The 16,750-nt window shown below is 36.1% G+C and overlaps 4 protein-coding genes across 8 annotated transcripts; 2 read left to right on the forward strand and 2 right to left on the reverse strand.

Annotated features, from left to right (window-relative positions):
• Positions 1-11: 11 nt before the first annotated feature.
• Positions 12-4,638, forward strand: LOC123010090 (F-box/LRR-repeat protein fbxl-1-like). 2 transcript variants are annotated; one of them, XR_006413076.1, is made up of 8 exons: positions 12-373; positions 417-542; positions 588-724; positions 771-1,021; positions 1,073-1,304; positions 1,348-1,540; positions 1,589-1,725; positions 1,774-4,638. XR_006413076.1 is itself a non-coding variant. In XM_044406769.1 (7 exons), exons 1-7 carry the CDS (start codon positions 290-292, stop codon positions 1,637-1,639), a joined length of 1,074 nt encoding a protein of 357 aa, XP_044262704.1. In that variant the 5' UTR covers positions 12-289; the 3' UTR covers positions 1,640-1,772. The 2 variants fall into 2 exon arrangements, 1 of the variants encoding a protein (XP_044262704.1); XM_044406769.1 differs by lacking the exon at positions 1,774-4,638 and having other exon boundaries at positions 1,589-1,772.
• LOC123010088 (protein Son) lies at positions 1,546-4,657 on the reverse strand. 2 transcript variants are annotated; one of them, XM_044406763.1, is made up of 6 exons: positions 3,302-4,657; positions 3,030-3,251; positions 2,866-2,979; positions 2,704-2,817; positions 1,976-2,314; positions 1,546-1,928 (listed from the first exon to the last, which is right to left on the reverse strand). In XM_044406763.1, exons 1-6 carry the CDS (start codon positions 4,358-4,360, stop codon positions 1,818-1,820), a joined length of 1,959 nt encoding a protein of 652 aa, XP_044262698.1. In that variant the 5' UTR covers positions 4,361-4,657; the 3' UTR covers positions 1,546-1,817. The 2 variants fall into 2 exon arrangements, with proteins under 2 accessions (XP_044262698.1, XP_044262699.1); XM_044406764.1 differs by lacking the exon at positions 1,546-1,928 and adding an exon at positions 2,409-2,481 and having other exon boundaries at positions 2,040-2,314.
• LOC123010089 (cytosolic purine 5'-nucleotidase) lies at positions 4,657-15,350 on the forward strand. Of its 3 annotated transcripts, none has more exons than XM_044406767.1 (6): positions 4,657-5,092; positions 10,653-10,940; positions 10,991-11,195; positions 12,634-13,250; positions 13,301-13,448; positions 14,865-15,350. In XM_044406767.1, exons 1-6 carry the CDS (start codon positions 5,025-5,027, stop codon positions 15,180-15,182), a joined length of 1,644 nt encoding a protein of 547 aa, XP_044262702.1. In that variant the 5' UTR covers positions 4,657-5,024; the 3' UTR covers positions 15,183-15,350. The 3 variants fall into 3 exon arrangements, with proteins under 3 accessions (XP_044262702.1, XP_044262701.1, XP_044262703.1); XM_044406766.1 differs by lacking the exon at positions 4,657-5,092 and adding an exon at positions 5,344-5,581; XM_044406768.1 differs by lacking the exon at positions 4,657-5,092 and adding an exon at positions 8,900-9,051.
• Positions 15,282-16,377, reverse strand: LOC123010092 (protein FRA10AC1 homolog). Its single transcript, XM_044406770.1, has 3 exons — positions 15,860-16,377; positions 15,650-15,809; positions 15,282-15,603 (listed from the first exon to the last, which is right to left on the reverse strand). The coding sequence occupies exons 1-3, from the start codon at positions 16,241-16,243 to the stop codon at positions 15,362-15,364; spliced, it is 786 nt and encodes a 261-aa protein (XP_044262705.1). The 5' UTR covers positions 16,244-16,377; the 3' UTR covers positions 15,282-15,361.
• Positions 16,378-16,750: the final 373 nt, after the last annotated feature.

Below are 16,750 nucleotides of genomic sequence, written 5' to 3' on the forward strand. Positions count from 1 at the left end.
TCCAATACACAAGTTAAAAGTATAAAGATAACAAAGAATAACATTTTTATTTTGTGCAAACGTCAAATTTGATGGTTTGCAAATTCGGTCAAATGAGAGTTGTCACTTTCCACCGCCATATTGTAAAAATATCTCAGTGTTGTCTCTGGAAACTTGACGAATTTCTCCCCATTAATTAATTACTAATCGATTAATTAATGTTATTCGCCACGTGTGTGTCTCCACACCCCGTTTCGTCGCCCCTCCAAACCCCCGAGACCGTTTCCTAACATTGCAAGTGAGACCAAAAATGGAGCAAGAGAACCAGCATCCAGAGGGACCCCCACGAAAGAAAGCCCGATTTCACGTCGGCCAAAACTTGACTTCACTACCAGTGAGTTGTGATATAAGTGGCAGCCGCCAGTAATGCCTTTTAGTACGATATTTTAGTAAATATTTTCAAACATTTGGACCTCAAAACCATCGGAGTTTGTGCTACATTGTGTTCAACTTTTAATAATGTATCCAAGGACAGCTCGCTGTACCAAAAAGTGACCCTAAAGGTAAGGAAATGCGCCCCAAAGTGTGGTCCTAAGTCGTTTTTTTAGTACAACATGAACAAAGAATTTCTAGAATCGTTTGTTTCTAAGATTTCATATCCCAAAGAACTGTGTATAGAGTATAAATATTTTGATAACCATTCTGATAATGAAGACTACTCAGAGTTCGATAAATACGTCCGAATGTAAGTATGATTTTGCGTTATTAAGGGGGCTAAAAGTTGGTTTAAGCGCCCTCACCAAGTGCGGCGAGTATGTGCAATCCCTCAAAATCGACAGCTGTCGCAACGACGACATCCTCCTCCTCCTCTCCGAATGCACAAACCTCAAAGAACTCACCCTTTACCGCTGCAAGAGCTCTTTCCAAACCCTCACCTCTATATCAACCCTCAAAACCATCAAATGCATTTCGTGTCATTTCCCCCAAAAAATCGCAAGCGAAGTCATCAAAAACAACCCCACCCTCCGGAAACTACACTTATGTAAGTCCACAACGTGGGGGAACCCCCCGACTGTATTAATTTGTTCTCTAGCCGATAACACGAATGTCAACGTGAACGAAATTTGCGAAAACCTCTCGCGATCGAATGAGCAAATGCGCGAAATTTATTTCAGCGAGCGAAAGAAACTCCGCGCGAAAAGCCTGAGGACGTTGGGTCGCTTGACGAAACTCAGGAGTCTGGCGTTGGTCTCGGGGACGGGGTTTGAGTGTGATCCCGAGGATTCGCTCGAACAGATCGCAGCAGGGTGCTCAAAATTGGAGAGGTGAGAATTCGCATTTGCCGGATTTCGCTGATATGCGTTTTAGACTTATCATCTATGGGTGGAAAGAGATAAATGATGATAATTTAGTCCCCATTTTGCACATGTGTACACAATTAAGAGAGTTGGATCTCAGAGGGTTGAATATTACGATTAGGAGTTGTCGAGAGGCAGCGCTTGCGTTACCCTTTCTTAGGCTAATGGACGTGATCAAATGTCATCGGGTCAAAAAGTCACAGGTTGGTYGCACTGATCATCGATTTAGGGGTGTAATTATTGTGTTTCAGCTCGCCAAACTTAAACAGGATTTCTCAGAAATCGATATTCCGTTAGAATAATCCATTTTTTGCTTTTACATTTTATATTTATTGATAGCATTTTCATTTGTTGTTTATTTCATTTAATTTAAGTTGGTGTTAAAAGTGTAAGTGTATGTAATGACTTAATTTGAAATATAAATTTATTTTTTAAGGGGACGTTTCATTTGGCCACGCCTCCCATTGACACGCCCACTTTTTATTGTATTAAACCCAAGTGTTGCAAACAGATCGATGCAGCCGCCGCCTTGGCCTCCTTTTTATTGGGACTGGCGACATTTGGCTTATACTCAACCCCATTTAACGTCACCTGAAACATAAGCAACGGTTGACACGCCCCCTTCTTGTCTCCCTRACCTTAAATAGGAAATTTTTCTTATGGTCAGGTCCACACTCGAAACACAAATCATACTGTGGCGCCCCCAGTTTCTTCTTAGACGCGTATTCCCCCAAAAGTGATACAGGGTGTTTATTTTGTAGCGTGTAAGTATTCCACTGGGCTTGTCCTTGTTTCTTCTTCTTCTTCTGCTCTTCATTGGCTACTAGCCCCTTCTTGTCTAGCTTAACCTCCAGGAGGAGGGGCTCCAAAGCCCCTGTTTTCTCCTTCCCTAAACCTTCGCCCGGRTTCCAGCCCATTTTCTGGAGGAGGTGCATTCCCATCCCTCCCGAAACGGGCGTGGCCGTCGTCAGTTGATCCTAGACAAGATCTACGTCTCACTATCCTTCTCACTCAAAAATCCTCCTCAATAAACAACTACTCACCGACATACGTTACATTACCCCCACTTACCACAAACGAACGTTACCGAAGACACGCGACCTCCGCACGGCCAACCTTGATTTACTAGTAACCTGACACAAGCCTGAAACAAATTCTCAGGTGGCGAAATATTCCGGACGTGACGCCATATTYMAAAAATGGCGACATGTCCGGTACAACAGGCACAGATTCCATCTCTTTTTGAAAGGAAAGAAATGGTCTGTGCCTGAATGCCGACCGGATTTGGATCAACAGATCCGGACCTGAAAATTTGTTTAAGGCATTCGGGGGAATTTAGGACCGGACTCAGGGGGGTAAATTGTACCTTTTTAGCCCACGCTTGGTAACCTGATGATAATTCCGCTTGGGACAAAACTTGGGCACCTGTACTACCCGTGAATTGACCCGGTTGTTGCTTACTTTGAGCCCACGATTGCATCTATAACGAATTTTTCACACGAATTGCATACAACATATTTTCTACTACCTCTTTATTCGACTTGTACATCTGAGTTAAAGCTTGGACGTCGTTTGGGTTCTCTTGTAATTTACGAATCGCGGTGAGCCGTTGCGAAACAATTGAACCAATATCCACAGCCGTCTATAATTACAATATTACAATAATTTTTTTTTGATAAGTTTGGCACTTACGGGGTCTGAATTTGGTAGGGGGAATATTTGGGGTCCTGGAACCTCTTTGGGTTCTTTAGGCGGAGCCTCAACCGGCTTAGGTACCACTTCCGGTTTTTTTGGCGACACAGGAACCCACTCACTTTCCGTTTTCCGGTGCAATTGTCCACTACTTACAGGAAATTGTAATCTCAACTCACTTGTCCGTTCCTGTGTCGACTTGATCGGCAACGGAACCGAATTCTGCAACCAAAAAAAAWTAATCGAAGCCACGCCCACCAAACTCCACCCACTTTAATATTCATCGTAATGGAAGTAGGCCGATCTTTYATCTGAAACGGATGATGAAACGGCTTATCATTATCACTATCACTCCCTCCTCCCTCCGAATTACTCGACAACTCCCCCAAAGCCTCCTGTTTCGATAAAGTTTTACAGAAATCTGTAAGTTCTTCGATTGTTTTCCCGCCGGCTTTGATCGCGGCGATCACTTTTTCTTGTGCCTGGGGGCCGAGAGTAAGGGCTCCGGGTAAGCTCCCGGACTTCATCATTTGAATGGCATTCTTCCGGGCGATTTCTAGCAGTTTCTTTTTGTCGATATGGGAGGAGTCACGRGAGGAGGAGCGATCGCGTCGTGGGCGGTCCCGTCTGTAGCGGTCACGCCCCCAAAAATCGTCGTCTTTGTAGAATGGGTTGTCGCGACCGTTTCGTCTCTCGCGGCTTCGGACACGCCTATCGCGACTGCGACTGCGACTACGACTCCGCCTACGATTCTCATGACTGCCTTTGATTTTGTTCCTCAAGTCGTCGATTTTCAATTGAAGCTCTTTTTCCTCGCTCAATTTCGATCTAATTTCTTCCTTCTTCTTTTTTCGGTCCTTATCGTGGTGATCGCTTTTATGTTTACGTTTCTTCGATTTCTTCTCGTCGTTTGAGTCGCTRTGGACTTCCCCTTCTTCCAGTTTCTTCGCTTTCTTCTCACTTTCTTTCTTGGTGTCGACTTTCTCCTGTTTTATGGCAAGATTGAGACTCAAGTCGGTCCCTTCAATGCGAATTTTTTGCTCCGAGGATTCTTTCTCTTGTTTGATCAAAATTTCGGCCAAATCAATCTCAGACTTGTCACTGGAGGAACTTTCGTGTTTCTTCTTCTTATCTTTCTTTTTGTGTTTCTTGTCTTTGTGTTTGTGTTTCTTTTTACTTTTTTTGCTTTTTTTACTAGGAGGCGAGTCAGATTTCTCCTTTTTTATTATTAGAGGGGGCTCAGCGTCGAAACTTTCAAACAGTTCGGAGAGAATCTCCATTGAAGACTTCACAGGGGCGTCGATGACCGGCTTCTGGTCCTCCGACGCCATTATCACACCAAATCATCAAAAATCCCATAAACAACACTCACTTAAGTCAAAAAACACCCAAAACACGTTTTTGTTGTTAAACAATTTCGTAGTGTCAACTGTCAAAATTGCCAGGACAAGGCCACCAACCCACTTCAAATTCACCGAATTTAATCAAATTTTGCAAATTTGACTATTTATTTAATTTTTTTACTATTTATTTACATTTATCACAACTCGAATTGRGCTATTATTGTACAATTAACCGTGCCTGTATTTTTAATGGCTAAAATTGMCTTGTTCTAGTGCCAACGTAATGCCACGAAACTCCCTAAATTGGTAACACGATCACCTGTGATGCCTCATAAAACGCTAATCTCGCTAATTCGCAATTTAATTGTTGTTTATATTCTAACTCGCATAACATAATAACAATGTAATTACGCAAATTGAGCAAAGTTACGTGTGAACTAACTGTGTAAAACTCGTGTCAAGCGACACACCTAACCGATCTATTTCTGATCAGTTTGACTAAAATATCTCACGTGTGATTGAATTCCGCCTCTTCGTAACTCAGTAAAAGTCAACAAAGGCCACCGTGAAGTTACAATTAATTTTTTGAGTGAAGACCTTTAAGACGAAACCTAACCTCAATTTTGACAAGTCCCGTGATTTCGTCCCCAGAATGTCGTCAAGCAGCGAAACCGCTATGGAAGTGTCCTCGAAGAAGTACTACAGACATGCACGTCAAAGGTCAGTGTGAATTCCCCTTAATTTATCTTTTTTTCGTAATTTAAGATCATTGGTTATGCAACCAACTATACACCATTCCGGGTTATTTAGGGGATGTTATACTATACAATGTGGGGCATGTATAGTGTAAAATGTATATACCGGGTGTTTCGCGTAAGTGGGCGTGTTGGGTCAATCCCCGCCTTCTGCAATCTCTCATTTCTAGCCTTATCTTGTCGATAAACCCGGTCGTAAATAACACGCGTCTTTATCATGACCCCTGTGTGAGTTGATTCAGTTGTTGGTTGTCTCTCGTCGCGATAAAATGCCTCAAACGTCTCATTTAACAGCGGAAATGATGCGCTCGCGGGCATATTCCAGTGGTGCCAAACTGCTTCCTCACCTGGATTTGCGACGTTGCGACAGTTCCCAAAACGATTTAGAAAGTTTCACCGGAGGCATGCCCACGCTGGAGTACAGTTGGATTGACAAGAGAGAGTTGGACCACAGGTAAATTTCGAAAATAGATCGAGTGATTCACAGATCTTGTCAAATTTTCCATGTTGGGTGACGTCATCGGTGAAAAATTCGCTGAAGCGCGAAAAAAATCAATGACAGGTGGTCGATGCCTACTCGATTTTGTCGATGCACGGCCCATTTGACGTCAATAGTTTAAGAAATAGTTGATAAGGTGCAGTCAAGGCCGGTTTGATGTGATTGAGTTGTCACCGATTTTGTAATAGATTGAAATMTTTTTTTAATTAATTTTATCTCTCTTACTTAAATATTTGCATAATTGTTTACACTTTGTCTGTTTTTGCAAAGTTGTATTAATTGTTGTGTTAATATGAACCTTGGATGTTTGCTATAAATTTGACGATTTTGACAGATATTTATAGCGAATTTAAGCGTATTGAAACCATGACCCACTGGACTATTTTAATCCTGGTGTATGCAAATTGTGCAGTTGTGGAATTTCGGACGAAAATTACATATTTTTCGACATAATTTTTTTACAGGATCTGTATCGAATGTTTTTTACTTTTTTCGTTAAAAAATATGAAAATTATCAAATATTTTAGAAGTTCATATCTCAAAAGTAATTTTGATGTGAGAAGACGTACACCAGTGTAAACATTTTTGTTTAAAAATTAAAATTTTGTGTTTTATTAATTTCTTGTTAAGAATATGGTTACAAAAATGGCAGTTTTTAACGTTTTAAATGTCAAAATTTTAAATGTTTAAGATGTAAAAAGACGCACGCCTTTGTTAATAAAATAAATTAAAATTTACAAGAAATTAGGCTTTAAAGATGTGTAAAAAATTGAATTATTTTTTATTCTTTCTAACTACGCCACTGGTTTTTTCTTTAATTACGTATGTAGTTACACGAAAAAAATTGCAGATTATTTGTTTTATTTTAAGTAAGATATTTTAAAATTTCATTTTWGAAGTTAAATATTTGGTTGTGAGAAGACGTACGCCACTGTGAAGAATTTTAAGTTGAATAAAATTCACCCAAAAACTTTACTAAGATTATTTTATGTTGTACCTACGCTACTGGTTAGCACATAGTATTATCAAAAATAGGCAAAATTTTAAAGGTAGGTAAACGAACGCCACTGTCACTACTTTTATTTTACATTAAATGTCTCAAAAAAGGTTGCATCTTAAAAGCATTCAAAAGTTGACTAAAAGTTTATTTTATCAAATTTATTAATTTGTAACGCCACTGGTTTTTTTAATGCAGAAATATTTGATACATTTGTTATKAAAAATTGTAATTTTTTGAGTGTATTATTACAAAAGTCAAATCAGAATCCAATATTTAAAAGGTAAGTGGACGAACGCCACTGTTAAGAGTTATTTTTTTAATTAAAAGTTTCCAAAAAATTTGGGCCTTAAAAATATATATAAAAATATTGAAAATGTGTTTAAAATCTTGTTTTTAATTTATCAAATTTATGTCTACGTCACTGGTTTTTAGTTTTTAAAAAATTCAGAATATTTCCTAAATTTTGATTTTGTCATATACAGGTGCGCCAGAACTCGCGCCCCAGAGAAAATTTTTAAGTAGGGTAAGATACCAGGAACATGAAAAAAATGTTAAAAAATTCTATGTCAAAAAATTTTGACATTTAATTTTTGACATTTGACATTTTTTATATCTATTTAATGATACTGATGATCTTGTATATGTTCTTTTTTACAATTATTTAGTAAAAGGACATAAATTTTGCCAATAAAAGTCACAAATAAGACTAAACAGAGTTACAATTTAGGATACAGCTTCCTTGTTTCCTTTTTTAATAGCCTATTGGAAAAAAAAATTGAAAATTATTTTTGCAACAGAAATAAATAGTCAAAGTGCAAACTTTAAACCCTCATAACTTCGAAATTATTATACATAAAAAAATTTTAACATTTTTTCCATGTTCCTGGTATCTRACCTTATATGGCATTTTTCTCTGGGGCGCGAGTTCTGGCGCACTCTGTATAGTAATGAATAATAATTATTACAACAAAAATGAAAAAAACAGAATCTTTATCGAATGTTTTTTACTTTTATTATTTTTTGCATATCGTTTAATATTTTTTGTAAATATTTTACATGATTGGCATACAAGGCAGAATATTTTACATTTTCAACATTTTAAGACCTAAAGTAAGACATAGAAGACATACGCCATTATTTTTGATTTTAATTACGTTTTATTTACTGGTTTTCCTTTTATTAAAAATTCCAATCTCTAACAAAATACATTTTTTTCGGAAATTTCAACGTATTAAAAATTAAAATTCGAAATAACAGAAACGTACGCCACTGTTTTCCTATTTTATTTAAAGAAGTTGGTATAGTCAAAATTTGAACATGTGTATTTTAATGTATCGTCGACGACACTGATTTTTGTATTTAGTAATTATAATAATTGATAACATATATTTCGTAATTTTGACACAAAATACGACAAAATATACTTTTTTCAATAATCTAAGTATTTGTCAAAATTTTAACGTATTAAAAATCAAAGAACAGAGACGTACGCCACTGTTTTCACGTTTATTTCAAATAAAACGACTCGAGAAGAAGTTGAAATAGTCAAAATTTTGACCATGTTATTTCTAATTTATTGTCGACGCCCCTGATTTTTGTATTTATTATAATAATTGACAAGATATACTTCGTAATTATGACACAATTTGTGTTAAATATTATTTAACAATTACACAATTTAAATTATCAATTATAATTTGTTAAATTATAATCTATAATTATTATCATCTATAATTAAATCTAATTATAGATGATTGTATTATCTCATTTCTTGGAATTTTATAACCTGCGATTATCTTATAAACTCCGTATTTAATCTCTTATATTTAGAACAGAAAAATAATTGAAAACAAGATTGAGATAATTTTGACGGAAAAGCGAAACGATTCTCAGGGTCTCACATGACCCGTTATTTTCCTTCTTTGTCTGTCCAACGCAAATTCTCTACTAGTACATCCTTGTCTAACACGCACTTGTCAATCTTTCATTTCTCTCCCTGTGATTCCCCGGAACAAAATCTCATCATTGAATCCTGTCGACTAGATTAATGTTACTCATAAACGTTGCAACAAAAAATTAATGAAAACAAAACCAATTTGCAGCTTCTGACTTCTTATTTTCCCTCTTTGTCTATCCAACGCAAATTCCCTATCACTACATCTTTGTCTAACAGTTTTTATATTTTTTTTTCCTGTAACTCCCCGAAACGAAATCTCATCTCATAATTGGATCCAGTCGACTAGATTAGTGTTAGTCATGCACTAATGTTCCATTCATAGTTCGAATGTTGTAGAGTTTGGACGCGTGAGTGCGCGTAAATTCCATAATTATTTTCGTTAGTTATGAGGTGTGAAAAGTGAGCGAAAATGCGATTCAATGGCGACGAAAATTCCGGAAAAATCGCCCGAAATAAGGCCCCAAATGAGTGAGTTTTCCGGTTTGATTAGATGATTGGAGATTTCCGACGGCGTAAACAAATTTTTTGTGTGGTTATGAAAGTTAAACGAGACGTCAAAAGTGACATTAATTAATTTTTTCGCAGCCACCTATGACAAGACAATTTTTTGTCGCCTATTTTGTTTTTTTTTTTTTCATTTAAATGAAAATATTGACAGTTGGTGGCACATCTGTGCGACTTAATAAATCAATAAATTTTCAGATGTGCATTTGGCACGCTCACTAGATCAAAAAAACAACTTTTACCAAAATAAATTTATATAAAATGTGATCAACACGACTTCAACTTTGTGAAAAACAGTCATTTAAAAGCAATTATGTCTCTGAAAAATTCTTTTGAGTCGTAGTCGGCCTTGAGAATGCACTTTTCGCATCAGAATCGCCTTATCGTGGATTTATTTATTAAAGAAGAAGTCAAGAGGGCTGTTTCCTCGTTAAATATATCTTTTGTTTGGCAATGATAAGGAATGTTTCATTAAAATTGGATTGTTTATAATTAGAAAAGTCGATTAATTAAAAAGTATAATGCGCCAGAGTCGTGCAATTAATATTAATAGAGAAGAAACCGTTTTTAGATAATGAAAAAATTCCTTGGATTTTTTTTTCTAATTGAGGAAATTCGGTGCTAATTTAATAAACGTGAAGTGCGTTCAACTTGAATGAAACAAAACCGTTTATTTATAGGAAAATTTGACCTTGGGGTCAGAAACCAAAAATGTCTACGCCACTGGATTTAATGTTTTTTTGGTACAAAATTGAAACTGTTGGCAAAAAATGGCAGTTTTTAACATTTCAAAAGTCACAATTTGAGATTTTTCAGATGTAAAGAAGACGTACGCCACTGTTAGCACTTTTTAGATTAAAATTTACAAAAATTAGATCTTAGAGATGCATGAAAAATTTGAATTATTTCTCAATTAATTTTTCAGTTTGTCAAACTTATAACTACGCCACTGGTTTTTAATTTTTTAGTGTTAGGTATACAATTTTAAATTTTAAATAAAAAAATAATTAATTTCATAGACAGGGCAAGCCCTAAATATAAAAGATACTCAAAGGTATTTTACTTTTGAACTTTTACCTACGCCACTGGTTAAATCTTTGTTAATTGTACAAGAAAAAAATCATAGCTGATATTTTTCTCTAAAAAATAGGCAACGTTGTTAAAATTTATTAAAAAATAGTACTATGTCAAATGTCAAAGTTTATAAATGAAATGACACCGAAAAGTGTAGTTATATTAAAAATGTGTGAAAAATTTGCCCATGCGCCACTGATTTTTGTTTTTTGTTTTTTTTTTTCACTTTACGAGCTGTAATTTTTTTCGTAAATGTCAGAATATTAACACATTTTCCCAAAAAGCATTGACACAGTTGTGAAAAAATAATAAAAATGGCACTAGTTACGTATACCCGGTTTCCGAAACTTTTGTCCATTTCAAACAAATTTTGATTTTTCGGTTGTTTTTCGTGTTTTCTTTTTCAAAACTGACGGAATTTCGTCCCAAGAACACGATTGGTCGTTGCGACATATACAGCGTGATTATAAATAATTTGTTTTTTGTTATAGGATTTTCGTCAATCGAAGTTTGCACTTGGAAAACATCAAATTCTACGGTTTTGACATGGACTACACCCTCGCCGAGTACAAGTCACCCGAATACGAAAAACTCGGCTTTGACCTCGTTAAAGAACGTATGGTGTCGATCGGTTACCCACAGGAAATTCTCGAATTCGAATATGACCCGACTTTTGCCGTTCGTGGTTTATGGTTTGACGCTCAATATGGCAACTTARTYAAAGTCGACGCTTATGGAAATATTTTAGTGTGCGTGCACGGCTTCGAATTTATTAAACAGTGAGTTGAAAAAATAATCTATGCAACTSGTGATTTTTTTTTAATTGTAGCTCACAAGTATACGAGCTGTATCCAAATAAGTTTCTTCCATTGGATGAATCAAGAGTATACGTTTTAAACACGCTTTTTAATCTACCGGAAACTTATCTTCTAGCTTGTCTTGTCGATTTTTTCACAAATTCGCCACAATACACCAAGACGCAAACCGGGGTCAAGTTTGGGGATTTGTACATGTCGTTCAAGTCGATTTTCCAGGTGAGAAATTCAAATTTGGCGCTAAATGTCAAACATTGACAGGCCGTATCTTCGTTAATATGCAAAACCGGGCACTATTTTTGTCAATTTTGCTACATCTAGACTAACAGAACATGCCAGTGATATTTTTAAACCAAATTTTTGGCCACCCTGTATATAAAAAATAATACAAAGTGGGGTGTATCTTTTAAAATTTGACGTGTTTTATACAATTTCAAGATTTGGTTACATTTTTAAGCAATTTTGAGACATTCTATAGTATCTTACAAAGAATTTTGATACACCCTGTGTATTTAATTAGTTGTTTTTTAAGTTTTTTTTTTCAAAATTTTAGACATATGATTTGCAAAACTGGGCACTAATTTTTGTCAAGTTTCCTCTACATGGGCTAGTAGAACATTTTTAAACCAATTTTTTGTCCACCCTGTATACAAAAAAAACTAGACAAAGTGAGGTGTACACTTTAAAATTTGACATTTTTTATTTAATTTAATGTTTGGTCGCATGTTTAATCAATTTTGAGACACTCTGTAGCACCTTTGAAAGAATTTTGGTACACCTATAAAACTTATTTTTTTTAAGTTTTTTTTTCTAGATTTTAGTCAACCTAAAAATGAAAACTAACACATTTAACGCATCTAACGCTTTCTCTGCTTTTTTCCTAAAAATTTTAATTTTTCGCCAAATGTCAAATTTTGAGAGACCATATCTTTGTTAATATGTAAAACCGGGCACTACTTTTTGTCAAATTTGCTCCAAATGGGCTAGTAGAAGGAACATGCCAGTGATATTTCTAAACCTAATTTTTATAAAGTGAGGTATATACTTTAAAATTTAACATTTTTTATTTCATTTCAAGGTTTGGTGGCCGTTTTAATCAATTTTGAGACACCCTGTAGCATCTTCTAAATTTTTTCAAAATGTTCTTTATACGAAACCCAAAATTGAAAACTTGCAAATTTTTTGTCGGATTAAAAATTCAAATTTAGCAGTTTTAGCACCAAATCGGCACTACTTTTTATTAAATTTGCTTCATCTAGACAAATAAAGATGTTAGTGAGATTTTTGAACCAAATTTTTGGACATATGAAAAAATATACAATATATAATATATATTATATTTCATATAATATATGAAAAAATAATACACAGCGGAGTGTATACTTTAAAATTCAATGTTTTTTATTCAATTTTAGGGTTTGCTGAAATTTTATTCAATTTTGAGACGGCCTGTAGCACTTTAGAAAAGAATTTTGATACACCCTCTATATTTAAATACATTAAGGTTTTTTTGATTGCATCATGCGAGACCCAAAGTTGAAAACTAACATATTTTTTGACGATTTTTTTTTTAATTTCAAATTTGGCGCCGAAATTTTGGCGGGAAACTGCCCGAATTCAAATTCTTGTAGCATTTTTCTTGTTTTTTTTTTTTCAGGACGTCCGCAATGCCGTCGATTGGGTGCACCTCCAGGGTGATTTGAAGCAAAAAACAATCGAGAATCTCGAAAAATATGTGAAAAAAGATGAACGTCTTCCCATGTTTCTCACTCGTTTGAGAGAGAGCGGCGCAAAGACCTTCCTTCTCACCAACAGCGATTACAACTTTACCGACAACATCATGACCTACTTGTTCGACTTCCCGCACGGGTCGAAGCCCGAGGACCCTCACCGCAACTGGAAGACCTACTTCGACACCATCGTCGTGGACGCCCGCAAGCCCCTTTTCTTCGGCGAGGGGACGATTCTGCGGCAAGTGGACACCGCCACGGGGGCCCTCCGGGTGGGCATCCACACGGGGCCTTTCCAGAAGGAGCACGTGTACTCAGGCGGGTCATGTGACGTCTTCACGAAGCTCATCGGGGCCAAGGGCAAAGACGTGCTATATGTCGGCGACCACATTTTTGGGGATATTTTGAAAAGTAAGAAGATTCGAGGTTGGCGAACCTTCCTCATCGTCCCCGAATTGGTGAGGGAGTTGCATGTGTGGACCGACAAGTGTCAATATTTCGACGAGTTGCAAATGTTAGATGTGAAGTTAGGCGAGATGTATAAGTGAGTAGGGGAAATTTTGAGCCGGACCGCAGACTAAACACCGATTGCAGGAATCTAGACAGTAGCACGAAGGAGAAACCGGACATTTCGAAACTGAGGGCTGCCATACGTGACGTCACGCATAAAATGGACATGTCCTATGGCATGATAGGGAGTCTCTTCAGGTCAGGGTCGCGACAAACATTCTTCTCGTCACAGGTGAGCCCCCAATTTTTTTCAAATTTTTTTAACATCCTGCTAAATTGGGCAAAACTTGAACTTTAACTTGGTGTTTTTTCTATTTTTGTGGCTGTTTATTCAATTTGCCGCCAAAAATATGGCGGGAAACTTCTTAAATTCAGTTATTTTTTAGGTTTTGATATATTAGGCAAAATTGAGGCTGTAACTCGTTTTTTTTTCCAATTATTTAGCTTTTTTAGAAATTTAAATTTGGCGCCTTTATTAATTTTTTTCCGAAATTTTGTGGCTTTTACTTTTTTAGTGTTATACAATTTTAAATTTCAAATAAATAAGTAATAATTTTTATAGATATGATAAGCTCTAAAAGCTTTTACCTACGCCACTGATTATATTTTTATGAATTGTACAAGAAAAAAGTCATAAATAGACAGAATTGTCAAAAATAGTCAAAAAATATTATCATGTTGACATTTCAAATGTCAAAATTTAAGACGTAGACGTACGCCACTGAAATTACTTAATCACCATGAATAAATATAATTTACAAATCAAATTGAGCTCTAAAAAAGTGTAAAAATTTGGACAGAATTTTTATTATCGCATTTGTATGTGCTCCACTGGTTTTTGTTTTTTCTTAATTTTTTTTAATAAAATGTCAAACTTGGGGTTGTACGCCAATGATCACACTTTTAATCTTAATTATATTTTGTGAAATAGAAACATAAAATAAATGAAATGATACCAAAAAGTGTGTTAAAAGATGTGTGAAAAATTTGCCCCTACGCCACTGGTTTTTGCTTTTTTTAATTAAAAAACCGTAGTGTTTAATTTTACAAGCTGTAATTTTTTTTGTAAATGTCAAAATATTGAACACATTTTCCTAAAAAGGATTGACAGTGTTGTCAACAAATAATAAAAATCACACCAGTTACATATAGCCGGTTAGTGAAACTTTTGTTCATTTTAGTCATTTTCACTTGTTTTCTTCGTCAAAAGTGAGCCACATTTTTGTTCTTTTCTTTAAAACATCCTTTAAACTAAATTACGCAAAACATGAAGCTTTAACTCGTTTTTTCTCCTATTTTATAGCCGTTTATTTGAATTTGGCACTAAAATTTTGTCGGGAAACTTTCCGAATTAATGTTTTTTTGAAATTTTGTGTTTTTTTTGTTGTGAGATATAAGGCAAAACTAAGGCTTTAAGGCGTTTTTTCAATTTTTGCAGCTCTTTTACATATTTCAATTCAAATTTGGCGTAAAAAAACTTCCCGAATTTAAATTTTATTCCAGAAATTTTACTTTTTTTCAGATTGTGAGATATTAAGCAAAACTAAGACATTTCCTCGTTTTTTTTTTAAATTTTTATTGCTTTTTTACACTTTTACATACAAATTTGGCGCTAGAATTTTGGCGGAATTCAATTTTTTTTCCTCAGGTGGTGAGATACGCCGATTTGTATGCTGCTACGCATCTGAATCTCCTCTACTACCCTTTTTCGTACATGTTTCGGGCCCCCGCAATGCTCCTGCCCCACGAGTCGACCGTGGCTCACGAGCAGCGCTTCGTTTTGGAGTCGCGAGACCGCGAAAACGAGGCACGGAAGCCCCCCAAAGTCCTCGAAAGGACTCACAGCCAAATACCGCACGTGCGCCCCGAAACCCCCCTAAGTGTGACCCACAACCACGACGAGGACTTCTCCGATGAGGACAGCGATGACAAAAATTCTGCCAAAAATGACGAAAAAGTACAATAAAATGCACATTTTTTTTAGCGATTTGCTCATTTTTTACGTTGTTTATTATGAGATTTTATATCTGTAGTGTTATATAACCTGTTTTTTTATTCTAGTAAGTTATTTGTATAGTTTTGTGTTTATTTATTGTGCTTTGGTCACAAATACAAATAAAAACAATAAAAAAGCTGAAATCTTTGTTACAAAAGCAAATCTTGAAGATAATCTTCCATTTCTTCCTCCCGTGTCTTAATTTCTTCCGGTTTGTGGTGATCCCAAGGCGAGTCACTTGTCTCCTGGGGCTCCGAATGACTTGTCTCGCCCTCCTCCACCCGCTCTTCGCTCTTCTCCCGTTTCTTCACTTTCTTCTTCTTCTTCAGTCGTTTAACTTCGCMTTTTTTGCTCCTGAAGTTCAATTTGAGGGAACAATCGGGACACAGCCCTGCAAAACACCATGAGACACACCCCCTGAGCCCCCCAACACTTACTAATCTTCACTAACGCATTCTTCTTCTCTCCTTGCTCCCTATAAGCAAAATTCACCTCCCAAGTCCTCAAATTCTCTCTCTCGTCACATTTTTTATTCCCACAACTAAACTGGCCCTTGCCCACAATCACCTCTTGCTCGATTCGCCACCGCAGGGCAATCTGGGGGCCCCAAAATTGAAAAATCCCCCCAAAAAAACAAATTATTTTACCTTATTTTCCTTGTAATAAGTGAGATCTGCGATGCAATACTCTTTGAAAAGCTTGTCGTAGTACTTTTTGGCAAATTGAGCTTCCCATGTATCGGGGGCTGAGTCGTCCCARAGGAACCGGTGGTTGGCTTTAAGGACATCAATGTCAGTGCGGTCTTTTGAGGCATCGCGTTGTAATAATTGGGTGTCACCGGGCCGGTTAAGCACGTATTCGTTGATAATGGCCTTGTGTATGTCGTAGGGGTTCATGTAACGCATTTGCGAGCGTAGGGACGTCATTCTGGGGGCTATCAAAACATAACCTAGAAAATTGACAGGTGACAGCAGCAAAACAGTGACCTGTAATCGACAAATTGTAAAACGAATACAAAAAAATAATTTCATAACGTGGGACACTTAAGTCAACATTTGTACTAAATTGAGCAACAAATGTGTGATTTTTCAAGAACAAAGTGACTGAAAATTTAGTTCGCCGCGTGACAGTTTTCTGTAAAAGCATGACTTTCTGTCATTTGACATAAAAATTAACATAAAAAATTAATTAAGACAACTGGAACTTTTCATCAACAGTTTTGCAACAAATGGATACAAGTTACGTAATTTACTTATTTAGAAATAATTAATTGTTTTAAATTTGGTACAGTTTTCTGTAATGCACAGCGCCCTCTATTGAATTGTCTTCCAACTGTTCAAAAATGGGATCACCTAATTAAATTAATCAAAATTCTGGTCTCCTATTGATACAGTTTTTGATTTATTTCGATAATCCCACAATTGTGGTTTTAATCCGTCCAAAAACACACCCATTGAGTCATATACTAAATATGGGGGGCGGTAAAAGTGCCCCCCTGACCCCCTGTCTTAATTACCCCAATAAACTCACTTTTAATT

This window comes from Tribolium madens, unplaced genomic scaffold (genome assembly GCF_015345945.1).
Source record: "Tribolium madens isolate multiple individuals breed KSU strain unplaced genomic scaffold, Tmad_KSU_1.1 Scaffold_7;HRSCAF=85;Tcas5.2_LG10, whole genome shotgun sequence".
In the NCBI taxonomy this organism is placed as follows: Eukaryota; Metazoa; Arthropoda; class Insecta; order Coleoptera; family Tenebrionidae; genus Tribolium; species Tribolium madens.